This window comes from Bidens hawaiensis, unplaced genomic scaffold, assembly GCF_021521415.1.
Source record: "Bidens hawaiensis isolate Kalapana, Puna unplaced genomic scaffold, B.hawaiensis_p1.1 tig00016868_1, whole genome shotgun sequence".
NCBI lineage: Eukaryota > Viridiplantae > Streptophyta > Magnoliopsida > Asterales > Asteraceae > Bidens > Bidens hawaiensis.
This window is the reverse complement of record NW_027492558.1, coordinates 54,331-71,038: the sequence shown is the minus strand read 5'-3', so window position 1 is coordinate 71,038 and position 16,708 is coordinate 54,331. Positions and strand designations below refer to the sequence as shown.

At 36.2% G+C, this 16,708-nt stretch overlaps 2 protein-coding genes across 2 annotated transcripts; one reads left to right on the top strand and one right to left on the bottom strand.

Moving 5' to 3' along the window:
- Nucleotides 1-647: 647 nt before the first annotated feature.
- On the bottom strand, nt 648-1,275 carry LOC143552381 (uncharacterized). The gene is made up of 2 exons (XM_077042620.1): nt 1,030-1,275; nt 648-839 (listed from the first exon to the last, which is right to left on the bottom strand). The coding sequence occupies exons 1-2, from the start codon at nt 1,273-1,275 to the stop codon at nt 648-650; spliced, it is 438 nt and encodes a 145-aa protein (XP_076898735.1).
- Nucleotides 1,276-10,362: 9,087 nt separating this feature from the next.
- On the top strand, nt 10,363-14,536 carry LOC143552379 (protein S-acyltransferase 10-like). Its single transcript, XM_077042619.1, has 11 exons — nt 10,363-10,435; nt 10,514-10,628; nt 11,229-11,303; nt 11,401-11,469; nt 11,562-11,699; nt 12,110-12,143; nt 12,713-12,822; nt 12,916-13,002; nt 13,655-13,738; nt 14,055-14,120; nt 14,190-14,536. The coding sequence occupies exons 1-11, from the start codon at nt 10,363-10,365 to the stop codon at nt 14,365-14,367; spliced, it is 1,029 nt and encodes a 342-aa protein (XP_076898734.1). The 3' UTR covers nt 14,368-14,536.
- Nucleotides 14,537-16,708: the final 2,172 nt, after the last annotated feature.

The following is a 16,708-nucleotide window of genomic DNA, read 5'->3' as shown; positions in this document are numbered from 1 at the left end:
GAGCTCAAGATCGAAATTAAATGAGGCAGCTCAGCTCTGCTCGGCTCAAGCTCGAGCTTGAAGTTAAACGAGTCTTTGATCGAGCCAACAAGCTGAGCCATGACCCGAGCCGAGCTAGGGTCGAGCTCGACCGGATCGGTTACAAAAATGAGCCAGCTTGGCTCAGGTTGTTTCAAATCAAGTTTTTTAGCTACTTTTATTCGAGCTTTTATCGAGCGAGCTATGATCCCAAACTACAAGTTGCAAGCTTTTTGAACAGATAACAAGCTATTATATCTTGTGTACCAAAATTTTATCTCAAATGCTAAGTTTTTGACCATTTTTCCTTTTTTATTGACCCATTCAGCGACTGTTTCAAAACTCACCCATTTCAAGTTCTTAATAGCCAATTTTTGTTCATGAACACATTATATAACCCATTAAACATTCACTTTTTACTTAATTCATTTTATATAACCCACAATAAGTTTGCTATAACTTTCATTTTGTATTTGTTTTATACATTTAACCTGTTAAAGATTAAAGATAATTTGTCTTTCTCTTACAAACATCTCCATCGCTTAAGAAATTTCATCAAACTAGTTACAAATTACATTCTGTGAAGATTCAAGTAAGCTTAATATATTCTAGCTATAAACCTTAAACAATCACACAGCTGGAACAATACAGCTTAGGTTAGAAGTGAGGAGCTGAAGTTGGCGAGCTCGAACCACAACCTGAAGCCGCACAAGAGCATGCATGCATTCAAAAGCTATACGAGACTGCCTCCTCACATACGCACCTCGAACTACTGCTTGAAGCTTCACCAGACTCCTCAACGCCTTATATGCCCTCCGTGCCTATATAATATACAATATTATTATTACGTTCTCCGTTAAATCATAATAAAAAAAAAGAAAAAAATGACTTAGTTTTGTTATTTAAAAGGATTAGCGTCAAAGCTTATTGACCATCTATGTTCTGCTTCGATGTAAACACTACTTTTTAATGAATAAAATGAATAATAATTATTAAGGTGCACAAACATACAAGATGGCGTCGAAAGCAAGCTTGGATCTTAGTGGCTGCAGCGGTTTCTTTGACTGACGCACCATCATCTTCACCTACGTGATCATTGGTGATGGTGGCAGGGGTTGATGGTGGAGGCGGTGGTTGTTCTTGAGAAAATGTTGTATTGGTTGTGTGGAGTACTATATTGGTCTCAGAAGGATGCGGAGACGACCTGAGAAGCTTTCTTCGGATAACCCCAAACCAAGATTTACGTGTTCTCGCCATTAAATGTTGTGAGTTTGGGATAGATGAATCGGTCTCAAACATGAGCAGCCGGTTTTATATAGTAGTGAATATGGGTTTGAAGAAGTAGACGTAAAGAGTGGAGATGTGCGCACCATATACAAGTTTTGGCCATACTTTGAGAACGTGAGGGCATGAATTATGACCTGGTCCATGAAAGCAATGGTGTGATTAATTAAATACAATGCAAAAGTTTACTTCAATATAAAACAAATAACTATAGCATCTCTAGACTCTAATGCTACAATCCATAAACCTTCACAAACACCTCATGCCATATTTCAAATCTAACTCAAAACTTTATTTTCTTCAAAACGCTAATTTTATAAACCTTTATAACCATTTATCTCATCATTCACATCATCACATACTTTTACATTTAATTTTATAATCAAATTATCTTTATAGAAAGTTTATTTTATATATACATTTATAAGAATATTATTTTAAATAAAATTGAAATTTAAAAATAAATATAAAATTACAAATAAAGCATCCACTAACTTAAAAATAAAAAGTACATTTAAACTTACGAGTGAGCAAGAAACGGTTTGGAACTGTCAAAACCGAAGAGCCGAAACTAAAGGGTATAACCAACGTTTTTAGACGTGGAAGCGAAGAACCGGAATATTAAAAATTCTTTAAATAAATTTACCAATCTCCATTTTTATAAAGTAATTTAGTTAGCCGACATCCATTCAATCATTCTTTAATTCAAATCTTCTTTCTTTCGTTCAATACCTAGCAGCCAGGATCAATTTTGATTCAAGCTTTCAAAGTAATATAATATAAAATAGTACGGTCTTCTTTAATCTTTCGCCACTAATGATTTATTTGCCTTCAATAATTAGGTTTTAATCAAATAAATAATGGATGTTATGTTATAATCTAAATTAATTTTACCATGAAAGAATACATACAATTATATTAACTTGTTTTGAAATGTGCAAAGTTTACACAACCCATTTGATAAATAAACGATCTAACCGGTTCTAGCACATAACCAATTAGCTAGAACCCCGGTTCTGAAACGGAAACGGTTTACTATAAGAGGTTCCGGTTCTATTTTTCAGTCATTTTCGGTTTTGGTTCGATTCTCACGGTTCCAAACAATTGCACAGCCCCAGTTAAACTTAAAAACAAAACATACATCAACTCATTCAAAAAATATGATCCCTTTCTTAATTTGTGATACTCAACACCGTCTCGGAAGGATGTGCAGTTGGTGACAAATAGTATCGAGTCTAGATTTAATATATGGTCTATTTCGTCTTGAAAGTGACATGGATTGCTTTCTTATGGACCACAATGGCGGTCGACATTGGAAATGGGCTTAGCGGAGACCACCTAAAGGTGGTATTGAGCTTCATCAGTTGAACAAGTTTATTGACCTTTTGACCAATTTTCCTAATTCTTCTAATCCAGATAGATGGGTTGGTCCTTTACGGTAATAAAGGATCGGTAAGAACCGAGTATCAATCCATGGACACGACAACTTTCTAGTACTAAATTTTTGTAAATGACCTACCCAACAAGTAAATCTCAAATTGAATATTTAACTAACCAAACTAGCATGTAATAAAAGCAAGCAAGTAAAAATACAAGAAACAATCAATCAAACAAAGTTACCTAGACCATGCATCTACTTAAACTTGTGATATAAATGACAATGATAATAACATTAAGATGAAATAAATATTGGATTCCAATCAAGGTGATCTAATACTAGCATAAAAACATCATGATAAGTATTCATTCAAGTTTGCAACCATATATTAGCAAGTTTGTCAAAACCACCTAATATCATAATAAAAGAAAAGCTAGCATGAAAACAATACCCTAACCACCTAAAATCATATAAAAATAAACAAGCTCAAGAGACCAAAATCAACACATGAATCTTTCTAGCAAATATAACCTAAGGATTGTGGCCTCAACCTCTAGCAAACATTAACTAAATCAAGATTCATGTTATCACCTTGCAATTTTCCAATATCAAGTGATAAGTTTCTATACTTATTAAACTCTCACAACCAAGTCAATTTCCACTAGTTATTCCTAACAAAATGGTATAAACTAAGCATGCATACACAAACAAAGTTTATAAACAAACAATCAACACATGGTTTTCCAACATAATATGGTCAAGCATCTATTAAAGTAACAAGATTATGTAAGTTAACAAGCATTTAAACCATTAATTTCTACTTAAGAACTCATTATAAATTTGAAGAACACCAAAATTTGTAAAATCATGCATAGGTAATTACCAAGTAAGTAAAAACTTCAACATGATCTAAGTAACAAGAATATTTAGCCCATAAAGCTTGATACAACTACAATCCAACTAGAAATAAGCTTACAAAACATGTTCAAGAACAAAGGAATGCAAACTAAATCAAACAAGGATTGAAGATTGGAATGAAGGATCTAGAGGGTGGTGGAATCCTTAAAACTCTCAAGGAAACACACTACAAATTTTGAAAGAGTTGAGAGAGAATCACCAACGCTTCACGCACTAAAAATGAAGATAAATGAATGTTTATAAGCTATCTGGACGAGGAGCACGGTCGTGCACATAAAGTGCATGCTCCTGCACCGATTTAGTAAGTCAATATTTCATTTTTTGCCGACTAGATTTGCAGTTTCTCTGAATAGGTATGGTTATGCACTAAAAGTGCACAGTCGTGCATGGCTGGCACTGTCTAATGCACCATCATGCGCGATCTGTCTGTATTCCGGAAAGTGCACGATCATGCCCGGCAATATGCACGGTCGTGACGGTCAAATATCGGCACTAGCTGGTCCACTGACGGCACTAGCTCCATCTTCTCGGAAGTGCACGATCGTGCTCGGCAAACCGCACGATCGTGCCCGACAATTTTGGCTCGGCACTGGCAGTGATGGTCTTGTTGGCTTGGCACGGTTATGCACCTTTTGTCATGGTTGTGCACATTAAGCAGTTTCTTAATTTTTGTCCTAAAAATGCCATCTTTTCATCATTTCTTTGTCGGGCAGGCGCCCGGATCTATAAATTCACAAATGACTCAAATAAGGACCAAATACAATGAATTTGCATGAAGTTTTACCAAAATATGAGGATAATTCGATGCTAAAAGATGTACACTTTATGTTAGATCAATAATAATAACCTTATTGTATTACTTTCTGCTTGTCTCTCAGCCATATATCTTACGTTATTGTTTAAAACAAAGTCATGCAATCTATAAGGCAAAGTTGAGACTCTACGTGATCTTGTCACAATCTGATCTCCTTTACTAGAACCGGTATTTGAAACTTGACCAGTAGTATTTGAACCTTTTAACATATCAATTGAACCAACATCAACATCATTTGAATTCTGACCATGCTCAAACTGTTGTGTATTCTAAATCTATACCTCACTGCTCACCTGTTCTGAAACAAGTTCATCATATTCATCCAACTGGACATATAACTCTACCCAACTTTGATCAGACACCCCTCCCCCCCAACTTTCTCAAGACTGGAATACCAATCCCAATGTTTATCTTCTTCAAAGAGCACATCGCTACTAACAACTATCCTTCTACTAGCACCATCAAATATGCCTTTGACCTAGTATCAACACCTAAATAGACCATGGGTATGCTTCTATCATCCAATTTCTTTAAACCAAGCTTTGTTAATTTTACATGACCAGTACACCCAAATATCCTTAAATGCTGCAAATCTGGTTTCTTTCCTTTCAGCGCTTCATATGGGGTGCATGATTTCAGGGCTTTTGTGTGAACTCTATTGAGAATGTAGACTAAGTGTCTAACACCCTCTGCCCAAAAACCTTGAGATTGCTTTCTTGATGCTTCTTGTCATGTTTAGGATTGTCCTAGTTCTCCTCTCTACTGTACCATTTTGCTGAGGAGAATATGATGCAATAAGCAATCTTTTAATCCCCTCATTTGCATAAAAAGAATTAAACTCTAAGGAGGTAAACTCTCCACCCCTACTTAATCTCAAAATTTTTAACTTTCAAAGTATGCTCATTCTCATCCCTTCTTTTAAACAACTTAAAGGTTTAATATGTCTGATCCTTACTTTTAAGCAAATATCCACATATACTTAGTATGATCATCAAGGATGAGCATAAAGCATTTATTTTCGGCCTGTGTTGTGGGCAAGATTGGACCACACAAGTCAACTGAAACAAACTTCATGGTTACATCAACTCCATACAAGGCTAATCCGGGAATGATATCCTAGAGTCTTTCTTGCTAAGTAGGCAACACAAACCTGTAACATCCAACTTTTGTTAAATAATAAATAACAGAAAGTTGTTATTAACTGTGTGTCGTCAAGTTAGTCGTGTGTTAAATGTTTTGATAATATTTGGATTTGGAATTGTGAGTGGGTTGTGGGGCCTATAACCCTCCTATATAAACCCAACCCCTCCACCCTTTCACCATTTCCTTCCCTTCACAACACACACACACTCAAGAACACATACATTATCTCTCTACATTTCGGATCCAAATCCATGCAAAAAGGAAGAACGAACCTCGTGTGGAACGTCATCAAACACCAAGAATCACGTCCAGATCCTCGAGTTCTTTCAGATCTGAACCGAACCCGAGAACCGAAGGTGGGTTTTGGTTAAAAAGGTTAAGTTTTAGGTCGGTTTCGACATGCAAACTGATAAAATGGTAGATCGGGCTGTAAAATGTAAGAAAAACATAAACTTGGTAAGTTATAACCTCTTGGGTGCATTTTAAGCTAAAAAGGTGACGGTTGGACTATGAGAAACATGGGTATACAAAGTTGGTACAACCCAAGACCCATAAAAAGAGTAGAATCGGGCCCTAAGGAAGAGTCTCGGAGGAAAATGGCCGTAAAATAGTAAAAATGAAGTAAAAGGGGTTTTTTCGCATGAAAAAGGGCTTCGCATCACATGCCATGCGAAATCCAAGAATTTCGCATCGCACGCCATGCGAAGCGAAAGAAGCATGCGAAGCGAAATCCTATGCGAAGCGAAATAAGCATGCGAAGCAAAAATCCATGCGAAGCGAAATTTCCATGCGAAATGGCCGTGCGAAATTTCATAAAATTCATTTTCTAATGTGTTTTTGATAAAGGACTTTTAACGAAAATAAAATTTTCCCAGCTGACCCTGCCCCTTGGACCCTGCTAGAGGCTGCCGCCCCTAGACCCCGCTACCAGGGGCACTGCCCCCGGACCCCCATTAGTTGAGGGTTTCATTAACTTAGATGTAGGAATTAGTAGTAATGGATAATTGACACGCGCAATGTATTATACAGTTAGCCGTGCACAACTAAGGAAGGGCATTACCATTAACGGCGAGAGAAACCGACTCCAGGTGAGTTCTAGCCCCCTTTATCTGGTATGTTTTCGGGGCTGTGTGCATACACATAGTCCTATGTGGTAGATAATACACTTACTTGATTGGTAAGTGTATGATACGTGTATGATTGTGTGTTGAATGTATTATTACATAATGATTGTATGAACGAGTATGTACATATTTATAACTAGAAGATATATAAAGTATGCACGTATGATAATTGTACAGTTATTCGAGACAGAAGGAACCAGACCCTTATAATATCTGAGATGATAGGGACCAGACCCTGATAATATCTGAGATGTTAGGGACCAGACCCTTATAATATCTGAGATGATAGGGACCAGACCCTCATAATATCTGAGATGTTAGGGACCAGACCCTTATAATATCTGTGATGTTTAAGATAGAATAGCTTATGGTATACCATAGGGTTTTATGAAAGAAAGTATGTAAGTACGTATATATGTATATAAAGTATGTATGAAAGAAGTAATAACAGGTAAGGTATGAATACGTATCTTCGGACACGTATGAGTAAGGATATGAATTTAATGTATGTTAATTTATTAACTATAACTCACTCAGCGTAGCTGACTTTTAGTATGCACGCAGGCAAATAAATTGAGGCAGCTGGCTTGAGGAGGGACACGTGACATGAGCTAAAGAGACTGGCATATATGAAGAAGTGTCATGACTGTTTTATGTTAATGTTTATTAAAGGACAACTTGTATGTTAAGACATGATTTGATGTTTTGTAATGAAATGTATGAAGTTTTAATTATTCCGCGAAAATTTTAATTAACTCTGATTTTAGATCTGTATTTATGAGTAAATCCAACGCCAAAGTAGGGTTACCGGGAACGGGACCTTACAAAACCAGAGTAGGATGACATATTAAAGGCAGACCTTTAACCATTTGTCTACTTGTCATAATTCTCAGAGTGTCAAAATTGACATGACCCAACCCAGCCTCCCATGCTAAAGCCATGTTGGACTGTCCGGTCTAGCCTGCAAACATCTAGAAGAGCCAACTCTAAGACTAATCTTATACAACCTATTAGAGGATCTTGGAACCTTCATCAATAAGTTTCCTATCCTATTATAAAGCCACAAAAATTCATTTCTCATCCTTACTTCACCCTTATAATATCTGATAGGGACCAGACCCTCATAATATCTGAGATGATAGGGACCAGACCCTCATAATATCTGAGATGTTAGGGACCAGACCCTTATAATATCTGTGATGTTTAAGATAGAATAGCTTATGGTATACCATAGGGTTTTATGAAAGAAAGTATGTAAGTACGTATATATGTATATAAAGTATGTATGAAAGAAGTAATAACAGGTAAGGTATGAATACGTATCTTCGGACACGTATGAGTAAGGATATGAATTTAATGTATGTTAATTTATTAACTATAACTCACTCAGCGTAGCTGACTTTTAGTATGCACGCAGGCAAATAAATTGAGGCAGCTGGCTTGAGGAGGGACACGTGACATGAGCTAAAGAGACTGGCATATATGAAGAAGTGTCATGACTGTTTTATGTTAATGTTTATTAAAGGACAACTTGTATGTTAAGACATGATTTGATGTTTTGTAATGAAATGTATGAAGTTTTAATTATTCCGCGAAAATTTTAATTAACTCTGATTTTAGATCTGTATTTATGAGTAAATCCAACGCCAAAGTAGGGTTACCGGGAACGGGACCTTACAAAACCAGAGTAGGATGACATATTAAAGGCAGACCTTTAACCATTTGTCTACTTGTCATAATTCTCAGAGTGTCAAAATTGACATGACCCAACCCAGCCTCCCATGCTAAAGCCATGTTGGACTGTCCGGTCTAGCCTGCAAACATCTAGAAGAGCCAACTCTAAGACTAATCTTATACAACCTATTAGAGGATCTTGGAACCTTCATCAATAAGTTTCCTATCCTATTATAAAGCCACAAAAATTCATTTCTCATCCTTACTTCACCCCCCCCCCCCCCCCCCCCCCCGCGGTTTCCTGTCCTAAACTTAGGATATTACTTCTCAAAACCTATGTTCACTACCCTTTCCATCTAGAGTAATTATACCTTTGCCTAGACTATCTATAAATGAACCATCTCCGAACTTTACACTACCATTTTTATTCCTATTAAGTTGTGAAAACATGGAAAGATAACCACTCATATGGTTTGATGCCCCATTGTTAAGATACCATTCAGAGTCTCCTCCTTCATAATTTGAGGGGACCACTTTATGTTCATTCATAAAGACCACTTCCTTTTTGGCTTCAATTTGAATCATAAACAAAGCTGATCCACTCTCTTGAGTCCGATTCATGTTCAAATCTACTTGATTCATATTTGATTCTTGATCTCTGACCTTCCCTAGGCAATCACTTGCATGGTGTCCCAACATATCACACTTGAAACACTTTATTTACCCTTTTCTTGGATTGAAACTTTTGATTCTCTTGATTTTTGACCTGATCTTCTCTTTTTGCCTATGAGACTCAAACTATGATGAACTACTAACTCTGTTCATACTTTCGCCATCTCTTATTCTTCCCTTTTGATTCTTTTTTCTTACCTCGCCACTCATTATAATAAGTCATCAGCAACTAGTCCTCTTTTGTTCCTGACTGCTTGTGTTCAATCTAACTCACTCATCAACCGCCCAACAGGTTCTTAAAACATCATTGAATCAAGATCAATGAACTGTTCAATTGATGTTACAATTTGTGATTTGATATCATGAACAAGAATTGATTAACAAAGAAAGAAAGAGGAATTTTATTATAAGCATATAAGCCCTAGCTTTGAACAACTAACAAACTAATTATAGTTTACACCCTCTAAGTTTGGAATTAGTATAAAATACTCCCTTTTTCTAACATAGAAGTGTACAAAAGTGGTGTTTTTTTTCCTATAAACTAGTTAGTATTTATTTAGTAAGTAAAGTAGAATAAATACACAATTGTAGATATATACAATAAGCAAGTTGAGTATGCAACATGGTTTGTACTTTGTGCTTTAGTAATATTTTTTTAAATCTTTAATTTCTTACTTTTAATAATTCAACCCAACAATCTTTTACTTTCAATTTTGGTCACATGTACTTTCATCTTTTACAAATATTTCGTTTACTTTTCGGTCTAAAATTTGTGAATTAACACGTAACGTGCGTGTGTATTCAACGTTTTTAAGTGCATTTCTCTTCAATTTAGTGGCTAACGGCTCTGTCGCAATGCATGAATCTTAGATCGACTGGTTATTGTTTTCTAAGTTTTACGTTCGTGTGCGTGTTTCAACTTTTTCACATCTACTTTTGGTTCGGTTTTAATTTTTTTTTGTTTATTATTTCTTTTTTGATACGAGTATTTTCCAGTATTTGTGATCGATGGCGGTGGTGTGACATAGGTGCTATCACCCTCGCCGCAACGCGGTGGGGCTTGATACTAGTTACTAGCTACAACTACATGCCCATAAGATAAGGGTCAATGTTGCAAAACAAGTGTAGATGAAAGCACTAGTCTGCAATTATCATATTATCCCATCATTCATCATCACTAACCTTTGTCTTCCCACCGCACCCCCAAATCTTGACCTCTGTTTGTTTGTTTGTTTATCACCAAATTCCAAGCTACTATCTGTCTATCTTTATAATATGCAATAGTAATAATAATAATAATATAACCTCCTCATCTGTTTCAATTTGACTGGCGTCGAATGACGATGATGAGCTGCTGCCTTCCTTCTCGCGATCGATGCTTCTACGTCTTCCCATGTCTCTCCGATCCAGGTAATAATGATATTATACGATACCCTTTTGTCCATAGTGAAGTGGGTTTCATTCTATTTGGTTTCTTGTTGATTGCAGTTAGAAGATCTACCTTGTGTTTGCGATTGGCTTTGGTCATGCTGCATCTCTTATTTGTTGGCCTTCTTTTTATTTTCAATCAAGACTTCAGAGACAAATTCAAAACTCAACCTTTGTAAGCACATGCTGTACTTATTATATACTCTACTATTATTAGCCTAAGTTCAGTGTTTTAGAGTTTGAGATTTTTAATATTATTGTTACTGTTACTGATACTGATCATGTAAAGCTTCTGTTTTCTAATTATGCCTAGTTAGGGCTAGTTATTTCACTTCTTGATCATAGTTGTCAAAGGCATAAGCAAGAGCCTGAGAAAAAAAAGTGTATTATGTGTATGAAAAATAATACTATTCTTCATATAAAATAAACAAAAGCTATTATATAACATTTTGATATCATTTAGTTAGTACCGAAAGTTCTAAAGGGTCGAGATTCAAATGTATTTCCGAAACTTGAATAACAAATTGTTCAATGTGATTCCTTTGACGTCTCCTAGATCTAAGATTCAAACGCGTTCCTTGCGTTTCTTTTGCTCGGCTTTTATCTTCTCATGTTCCTATCGTAGACAATACCGAAGCGCTCGCATAGGAACTAGAAGCGCATTTATTGAGCCTTGCCTGAAAAGTGGGCCTAGGCGCAAGAAGCGAGGGATTTTAATAACTATGCTCTTGATGAACATTAACAACATTTTATTAATTGTGTTACAATTGTACAGGTACACATCAATCTATTTTCTGTTGGTTGTTGCTACATTGGTTCAGTATTTCTTTACCTCGGGTTCTACTCCAGGGTATGTGACTGGCTGATTACATTTTGTTTTTAAAAAATAACAATATTGAGTGTGTTCTGTACTGCTGTATAAGTTTAATGGTTTTATACGTGCTTAGGTACGTGATTGATGCAATGAGAGAATTTGCTAAAACCGAAGCCTCATTAAGGGCGTCAGAAACATCAAAGTAAGCTCATAATTTTGTATTTTTAATAGTGATTTAGTTGTATTGAAAACATGATAATTTATTTGTATATTTATGTGAATGATCAAGCAAAGACAACCTGCTTCAAGTAAAAATGGCAGTGTGGTTGTAACCATAGATAAAAACCGTTCAGGAGACAATATTGTAGGGAATAACCCGATGAATTGGACAAAGCTCGTGATGGACATGTATCCATCTGGAACATCTGTCAGGTAGTTGCTTGTTATTTTAGTTATGTTATGCATTTCCTTTTGTATAATTGCTTATATATTTTATTATTTTTAAGTTACTACATGATATCTAAATGGTGCAATGAGGCTTTATTGTCTTCCTTCCATTAGGTGTTATATTCTTGTATGAATGTAGTTATGTTTTAAAATCAAGTGAGGCAAGTGAAACATATATGAATGTTGATTACTATTTAGTTACTAGTTTGTAACAGTTAACTTGAAGTAGGGGGTAATACTGAAGAAAAAATATCACTAAATAATAACCAGGTTTCATATTATTCAATTTAAGCCAAATTGGAAAATGATAATCGCTAAACTGTAATCAAGATCATGTTTGTTTCATGTGCCTTGCTTAATTTTTAGTAATTACTGACAACTTTGTTTTGTTACAGGACTTACACTTGCTCTTACTGTAATGTTGTGCAGGTACATTTTTGTGCATCTTTCCTTTGTTGTTGAGATTTTAACTGCATAATTACCAAAAATCTAATCTTTAAAGTCATAAATTGAAATGGTTGGTTCATGTCAATTAGGTTTTTTGCTAAGTTACCAGGTTATGAATGGCGTCTGTTAAATAGAATTTCATTGATACACGTATGATGTAGTTTAAAAGGGTTGCTACTCATCCCATTATGTTGAACCAAGTTCATATTAAAAGAAGATAACACATATTTCTTGTTAAAATTTAGGGGCAATTTTATATATACCTCTAAGAACATACAATAATATCAAATTTGATTGATACACTTATGATGTAGTTTAAAAAGGTTGTGATATCAAATATGCTCGTTTAAAACACTTAAATTTCATACAATCCTATTTCAAACTCACATAAACCTGAATCCTTAAATAAGGAAGGGTAAAATATATAAAAATGGGTATCTTTCTTATGATGGTTTTTTGTTGGGCAAAGTAAATATGACATTATTCAAGTTTTGATGGGATATATGAAATTATCCTTAAATTCAAATGTTTGTTGAAAAACTTTATTGCAGCCTCCAAGAGCCAAACATTGTCATGATTGTGACAGATGTGTTCTTCAGTTTGATCACCATTGTGTTTGGCTCGGAACGTGTATTGGCCAGGGCAACCATTGTCGATTTTGGTGCGTAATTTATACATTCTATACTTGAGTTTTTTATTTTAATTTCTAATTGTTTGAGGATATGTTTGTGTTGTTGGTTGAATGATTTTACAGGTGGTACATTCTTGAGGAAACAGCCTTGTGTATTTGGACTGGCATTTTGTATATTGAGTATCTACAAGCTTCATTTGAAAAAGCATGGTATATTATACTTTCTGACCCTTCTTATTAATTGAAAATTTAAAAGCTTTTAAAAGATGTCGATTTTTGTTATCCTGTGTCATATACTCATTTCTAGCGGCGTGCATGGGCCAGTTGGGTTCGGTTTTGTCATTTGGGCCTGAAATTTTTTGGCCTTAAATCTTTTTTAATTAATGATTTAATTGATTATCACACAGTTGGTTATAAAACTTCTTGGCTACATCGTTTATTAGTTTGTATAAATTACTTAACAGTAAAAATAAATATTATAATCCATAATTTCAATAAAAAAAAGTCTGTTTTCGGTTTTCACAATGGTTTTGGTTCGTTTTGGCCTTTTCGTTTTTATGTACACGAAAGACCCAAACCAAACTGGAAATTCAGTTTTCGAAAAGAACTTAAAGCCAAACCATCGTGATTTGTGTTAGGTTATGTCGGTTATTTCAGTTACAAATCAGTTATTTTGGTTCATGCACACCCCTACTCATTTTACCTTGTTATTCCTTTTTCTTTTTATAATAATTTTTATTATTTATTATTTATTTTGTTATTAAATTGTTTAGAACAGCTCCAAAGTCTTATATACTCGTTTCCATCATGCTATTCAATTATATTTGTAGTTGGATGTTACAATTTTTTTCATTTCATTCAGGTTGGTGGATGTTATCATGATTATTCTGTTATCTATATTGTCAATCGCGTTAATATTTCTTCTGCTGCTTCTTCTATTCCATAGGTAAGGTTTTGTTTTTAAGATTGTGTTATTAGCATTCTTATGCCATTTTACACAATATAAGTACACACTCATATGTAGAGGTATGTTCAATACAAAACTAATTTCTAACATATAACTGCGAGAACTATATAAGCACGTGTATCTATTGCTTTATATGTTGTACATAAGGCGGTTGTGTAACCGCATAACCGGACTCTGTTATCTGACGAGCACTACATACAAGTGTTTATTGCTATTCTCGTGGTATACTACATAAAATTGGTTATGTATTAAGCACGCCCTTATATATATTATTAATACGTATCTATCTTTTCAGCTATTTAATCGTGACAAATCAAACCACATATGAACTTGTGAGACGCAGGAGAATACCATATATGAGGTTAGTTGATTGATAATATAACTTTTGTGCCATGTTTGTACTAATTTCAATATTGGAATTGATGTGTAGAACGATCCCGGAAAGAGTGTATCCGTTCAGTAAAGGCGCGTGCCGAAATCTATATAATTTTTGCTTTGCAAGAACAAGCATATATGCAATGGAACCGCTACCGGGTGCACATGAGCTAGAGCAGATGTCGGTACCTTATACATGTTTAGATGTCTTAAAGTGTAGATGCTGTTGCTGAAGTTGTTAGTTATGTTGATAACATTATTGTTTGGTTTTGAAACAAGGGTATGTTGTGCTAATAGTACTAGTATCTGACCACATTATTGTTTGTTCTCATCTTTGTGTTTAATCGAGAGGAAATTGGAATACATCGGCATTAGAATTGGCCTACGGGTCAAACTATTTCATTGTCATTTTGTTCGTATGAATCGATTGCATTGTATGCTTATTCTGTTTGTTATTCTAATAAATTGCATATATGGAAAGGACCCATATATAACTTGAATTGTTCAATGTTTATAAGGACCCATATAAAGGACCCATATATAAAGGACCCATATAAAGGACCCATATATAACTTGAACCATGTTACTAATTTGATGTATAATAATTAACATAGAACCATAATATGGTGAACTAGGCTTATAAACATTGAACAATTCAAGTTATATATGGGTCCTTTAACTAAAACAAAGAACCAAATTTAAAATGGAGTTTTGATGCATACTTGAAAAACACAATCTAATCACCTATAATTAGGTTCATGATGTACAATCAAGTTAGCAATTTTGACCACTTTATCTTGCCACAATCCCCACTAGCATCGAAGACCATGAGTAATTGTTAATGCCTCTTAAGGGGCATTTTCTGTCACATCATCACCCTTTAGTAAAAAATATATGTAATGAATGTTGCACCTTTGAAGAAACACTAATCGACCCCGGGCAGATTACGGATGATCTGGGGGTTAAATAGATGTTTCCCACGAGGGTCAGGTCCGGTAAAGAAGGATGTTCTTCAGATGACCTGCAAAACAAACACCGTGAGCTCGTCACTGAGAAGGGGGGGGGGGGGGGTTCCTCCTTGTGACCACCCTCCGGCATGAGAATCAGACTAGATTGCTCTGAATATAAGTGTATATTGAAAGAAATAGCTAGTGAAGGTAAAATACCAGATCATGATACCGTTCCAAGGTGTTGGAGTATTTATAGCCGAAGGTAGGTTTCCATGCAGGTACAGCCAGCTGTATAATATTCCTGTTCTACCAACTATGGGCTACGCACGTGCCATGCTGGTTGGTGGGTAGGCAGCGGCTGATAGTGACAAGGCCGGCTGTGTACTGTTCCCTTTCCACCAACTGCAGGCTATGTGCGTGCCACGACAAGGGTTGGTGAGTAGGCAGCGGCTAATAGTGACAAACAGTACTAGAGCATGCTCCTCCTCGTACTGTTGTCGGTGAGCTGTCACCCTGTGATTGGTTCATGGGCTGCTTTGGTCAGATCTTGTCTATTTTGTCCATACCTTGGCAGGTATAGTACAAAAGATCTTCCAGAAGCATACGGACTGGCTCATTTGGGCGGGAGTATTCCCGCCTTGCTCATTCCTTCGGGTGACACTGAATTATTGAGTGTCTTGTGCGTGTAGCCTTGCTATTAGTGCGGGTAGCCTTCCCTGATGGCTTGTATCCGCAGCTGCGGGGACAGGCGGGGTACTTCACCATTGGGAGGCTTTCCCTGCGGGAACAGCTGGCGTACTGCGCGTAAGGTCTTCATCTCTGAGCATGGTGGGTCCTGCGGAACCAGTTGGTCCTTGCGCAGACGTCCCTCTTCAAGGTGAGTCTTGCGGGTCCAACTGGGCTCTGCTGGGACCTACCTCTTCAAGTCCCCCCAGTCCAATGTTCTTCTCATGAATTGTTAATAAGTGAGGTGAACTTTGGACTTAAGCAAGGGGTTTTGAAAAGGATTTAGTTTTAAGGTTGTCCGTGGGGATTCTTCCCGCGGTTTCCCTAATGCCACGTGCAGAAATTCCCGACTTTTCTGCTTGATCTTTGGGTATGATACGGGTAGGTGTGTAACCTCCTCGCAAGTCAGGAGCGTTGAGTTTCACTTGTGTAGATTCTTCACGAGGTTTTGGTAGTTTTAAACATAGTGATCAATTATGTTAAAGAACCAATTCCTTCCTGGAGCTTCAAACAATCTAGTTCTCAACGTTCCCACTATAGGTGGATGTTATTTCCCTTTCCGCAAGCATGGCCCAGAAGATCCTTCTTGGTTTCGATTCCCTGCGAGTGCTAAGTATGTGAAGGGTTTCGCCTTGACACTGTACCCGCACTCGTCTTATAGTTAACTTACTTCCAAGGTATTCTTGGCGTCCATTCCCTGCGGGTGCTAAGTTTGTGAAGGGTTTTGCCTTGACACTGTACTTGCACCTGTCTTATAGTTACTTGGTTGCCAAGGTAAGGGGTATTTTCTCGCTTATTTTTGAATCTTTTTTGAAATTCGAAGAGTTGGTGAAAGAATAAGAACAGTCCAAACTGTTGAAACGTCGTCCGACGGTTTCTCCTGACAGTGTCAGGACGT

Coding starts and splice junctions, on each gene's coding strand:
- LOC143552379 (XM_077042619.1), top strand. CDS start 10,363: ATGACGATGATGAGCTGCTGCCTTCCTTCTCGCGATCGATGCTTCTAC. Junction 12,144..12,712: donor CTTACTGTAATGTTGTGCAG/GTACATTTTTGT, acceptor ACTTTATTGCAG/CCTCCAAGAGCCAAACATTG. Junction 13,003..13,654: donor GCTTCATTTGAAAAAGCATG/GTATATTATACT, acceptor CATTTCATTCAG/GTTGGTGGATGTTATCATGA.
- LOC143552381 (XM_077042620.1), bottom strand. CDS start 1,275: ATGGCGAGAACACGTAAATCTTGGTTTGGGGTTATCCGAAGAAAGCTT. Junction 840..1,029: donor CTTGCTTTCGACGCCATCTT/GTATGTTTGTGC, acceptor TATATTATATAG/GCACGGAGGGCATATAAGGC.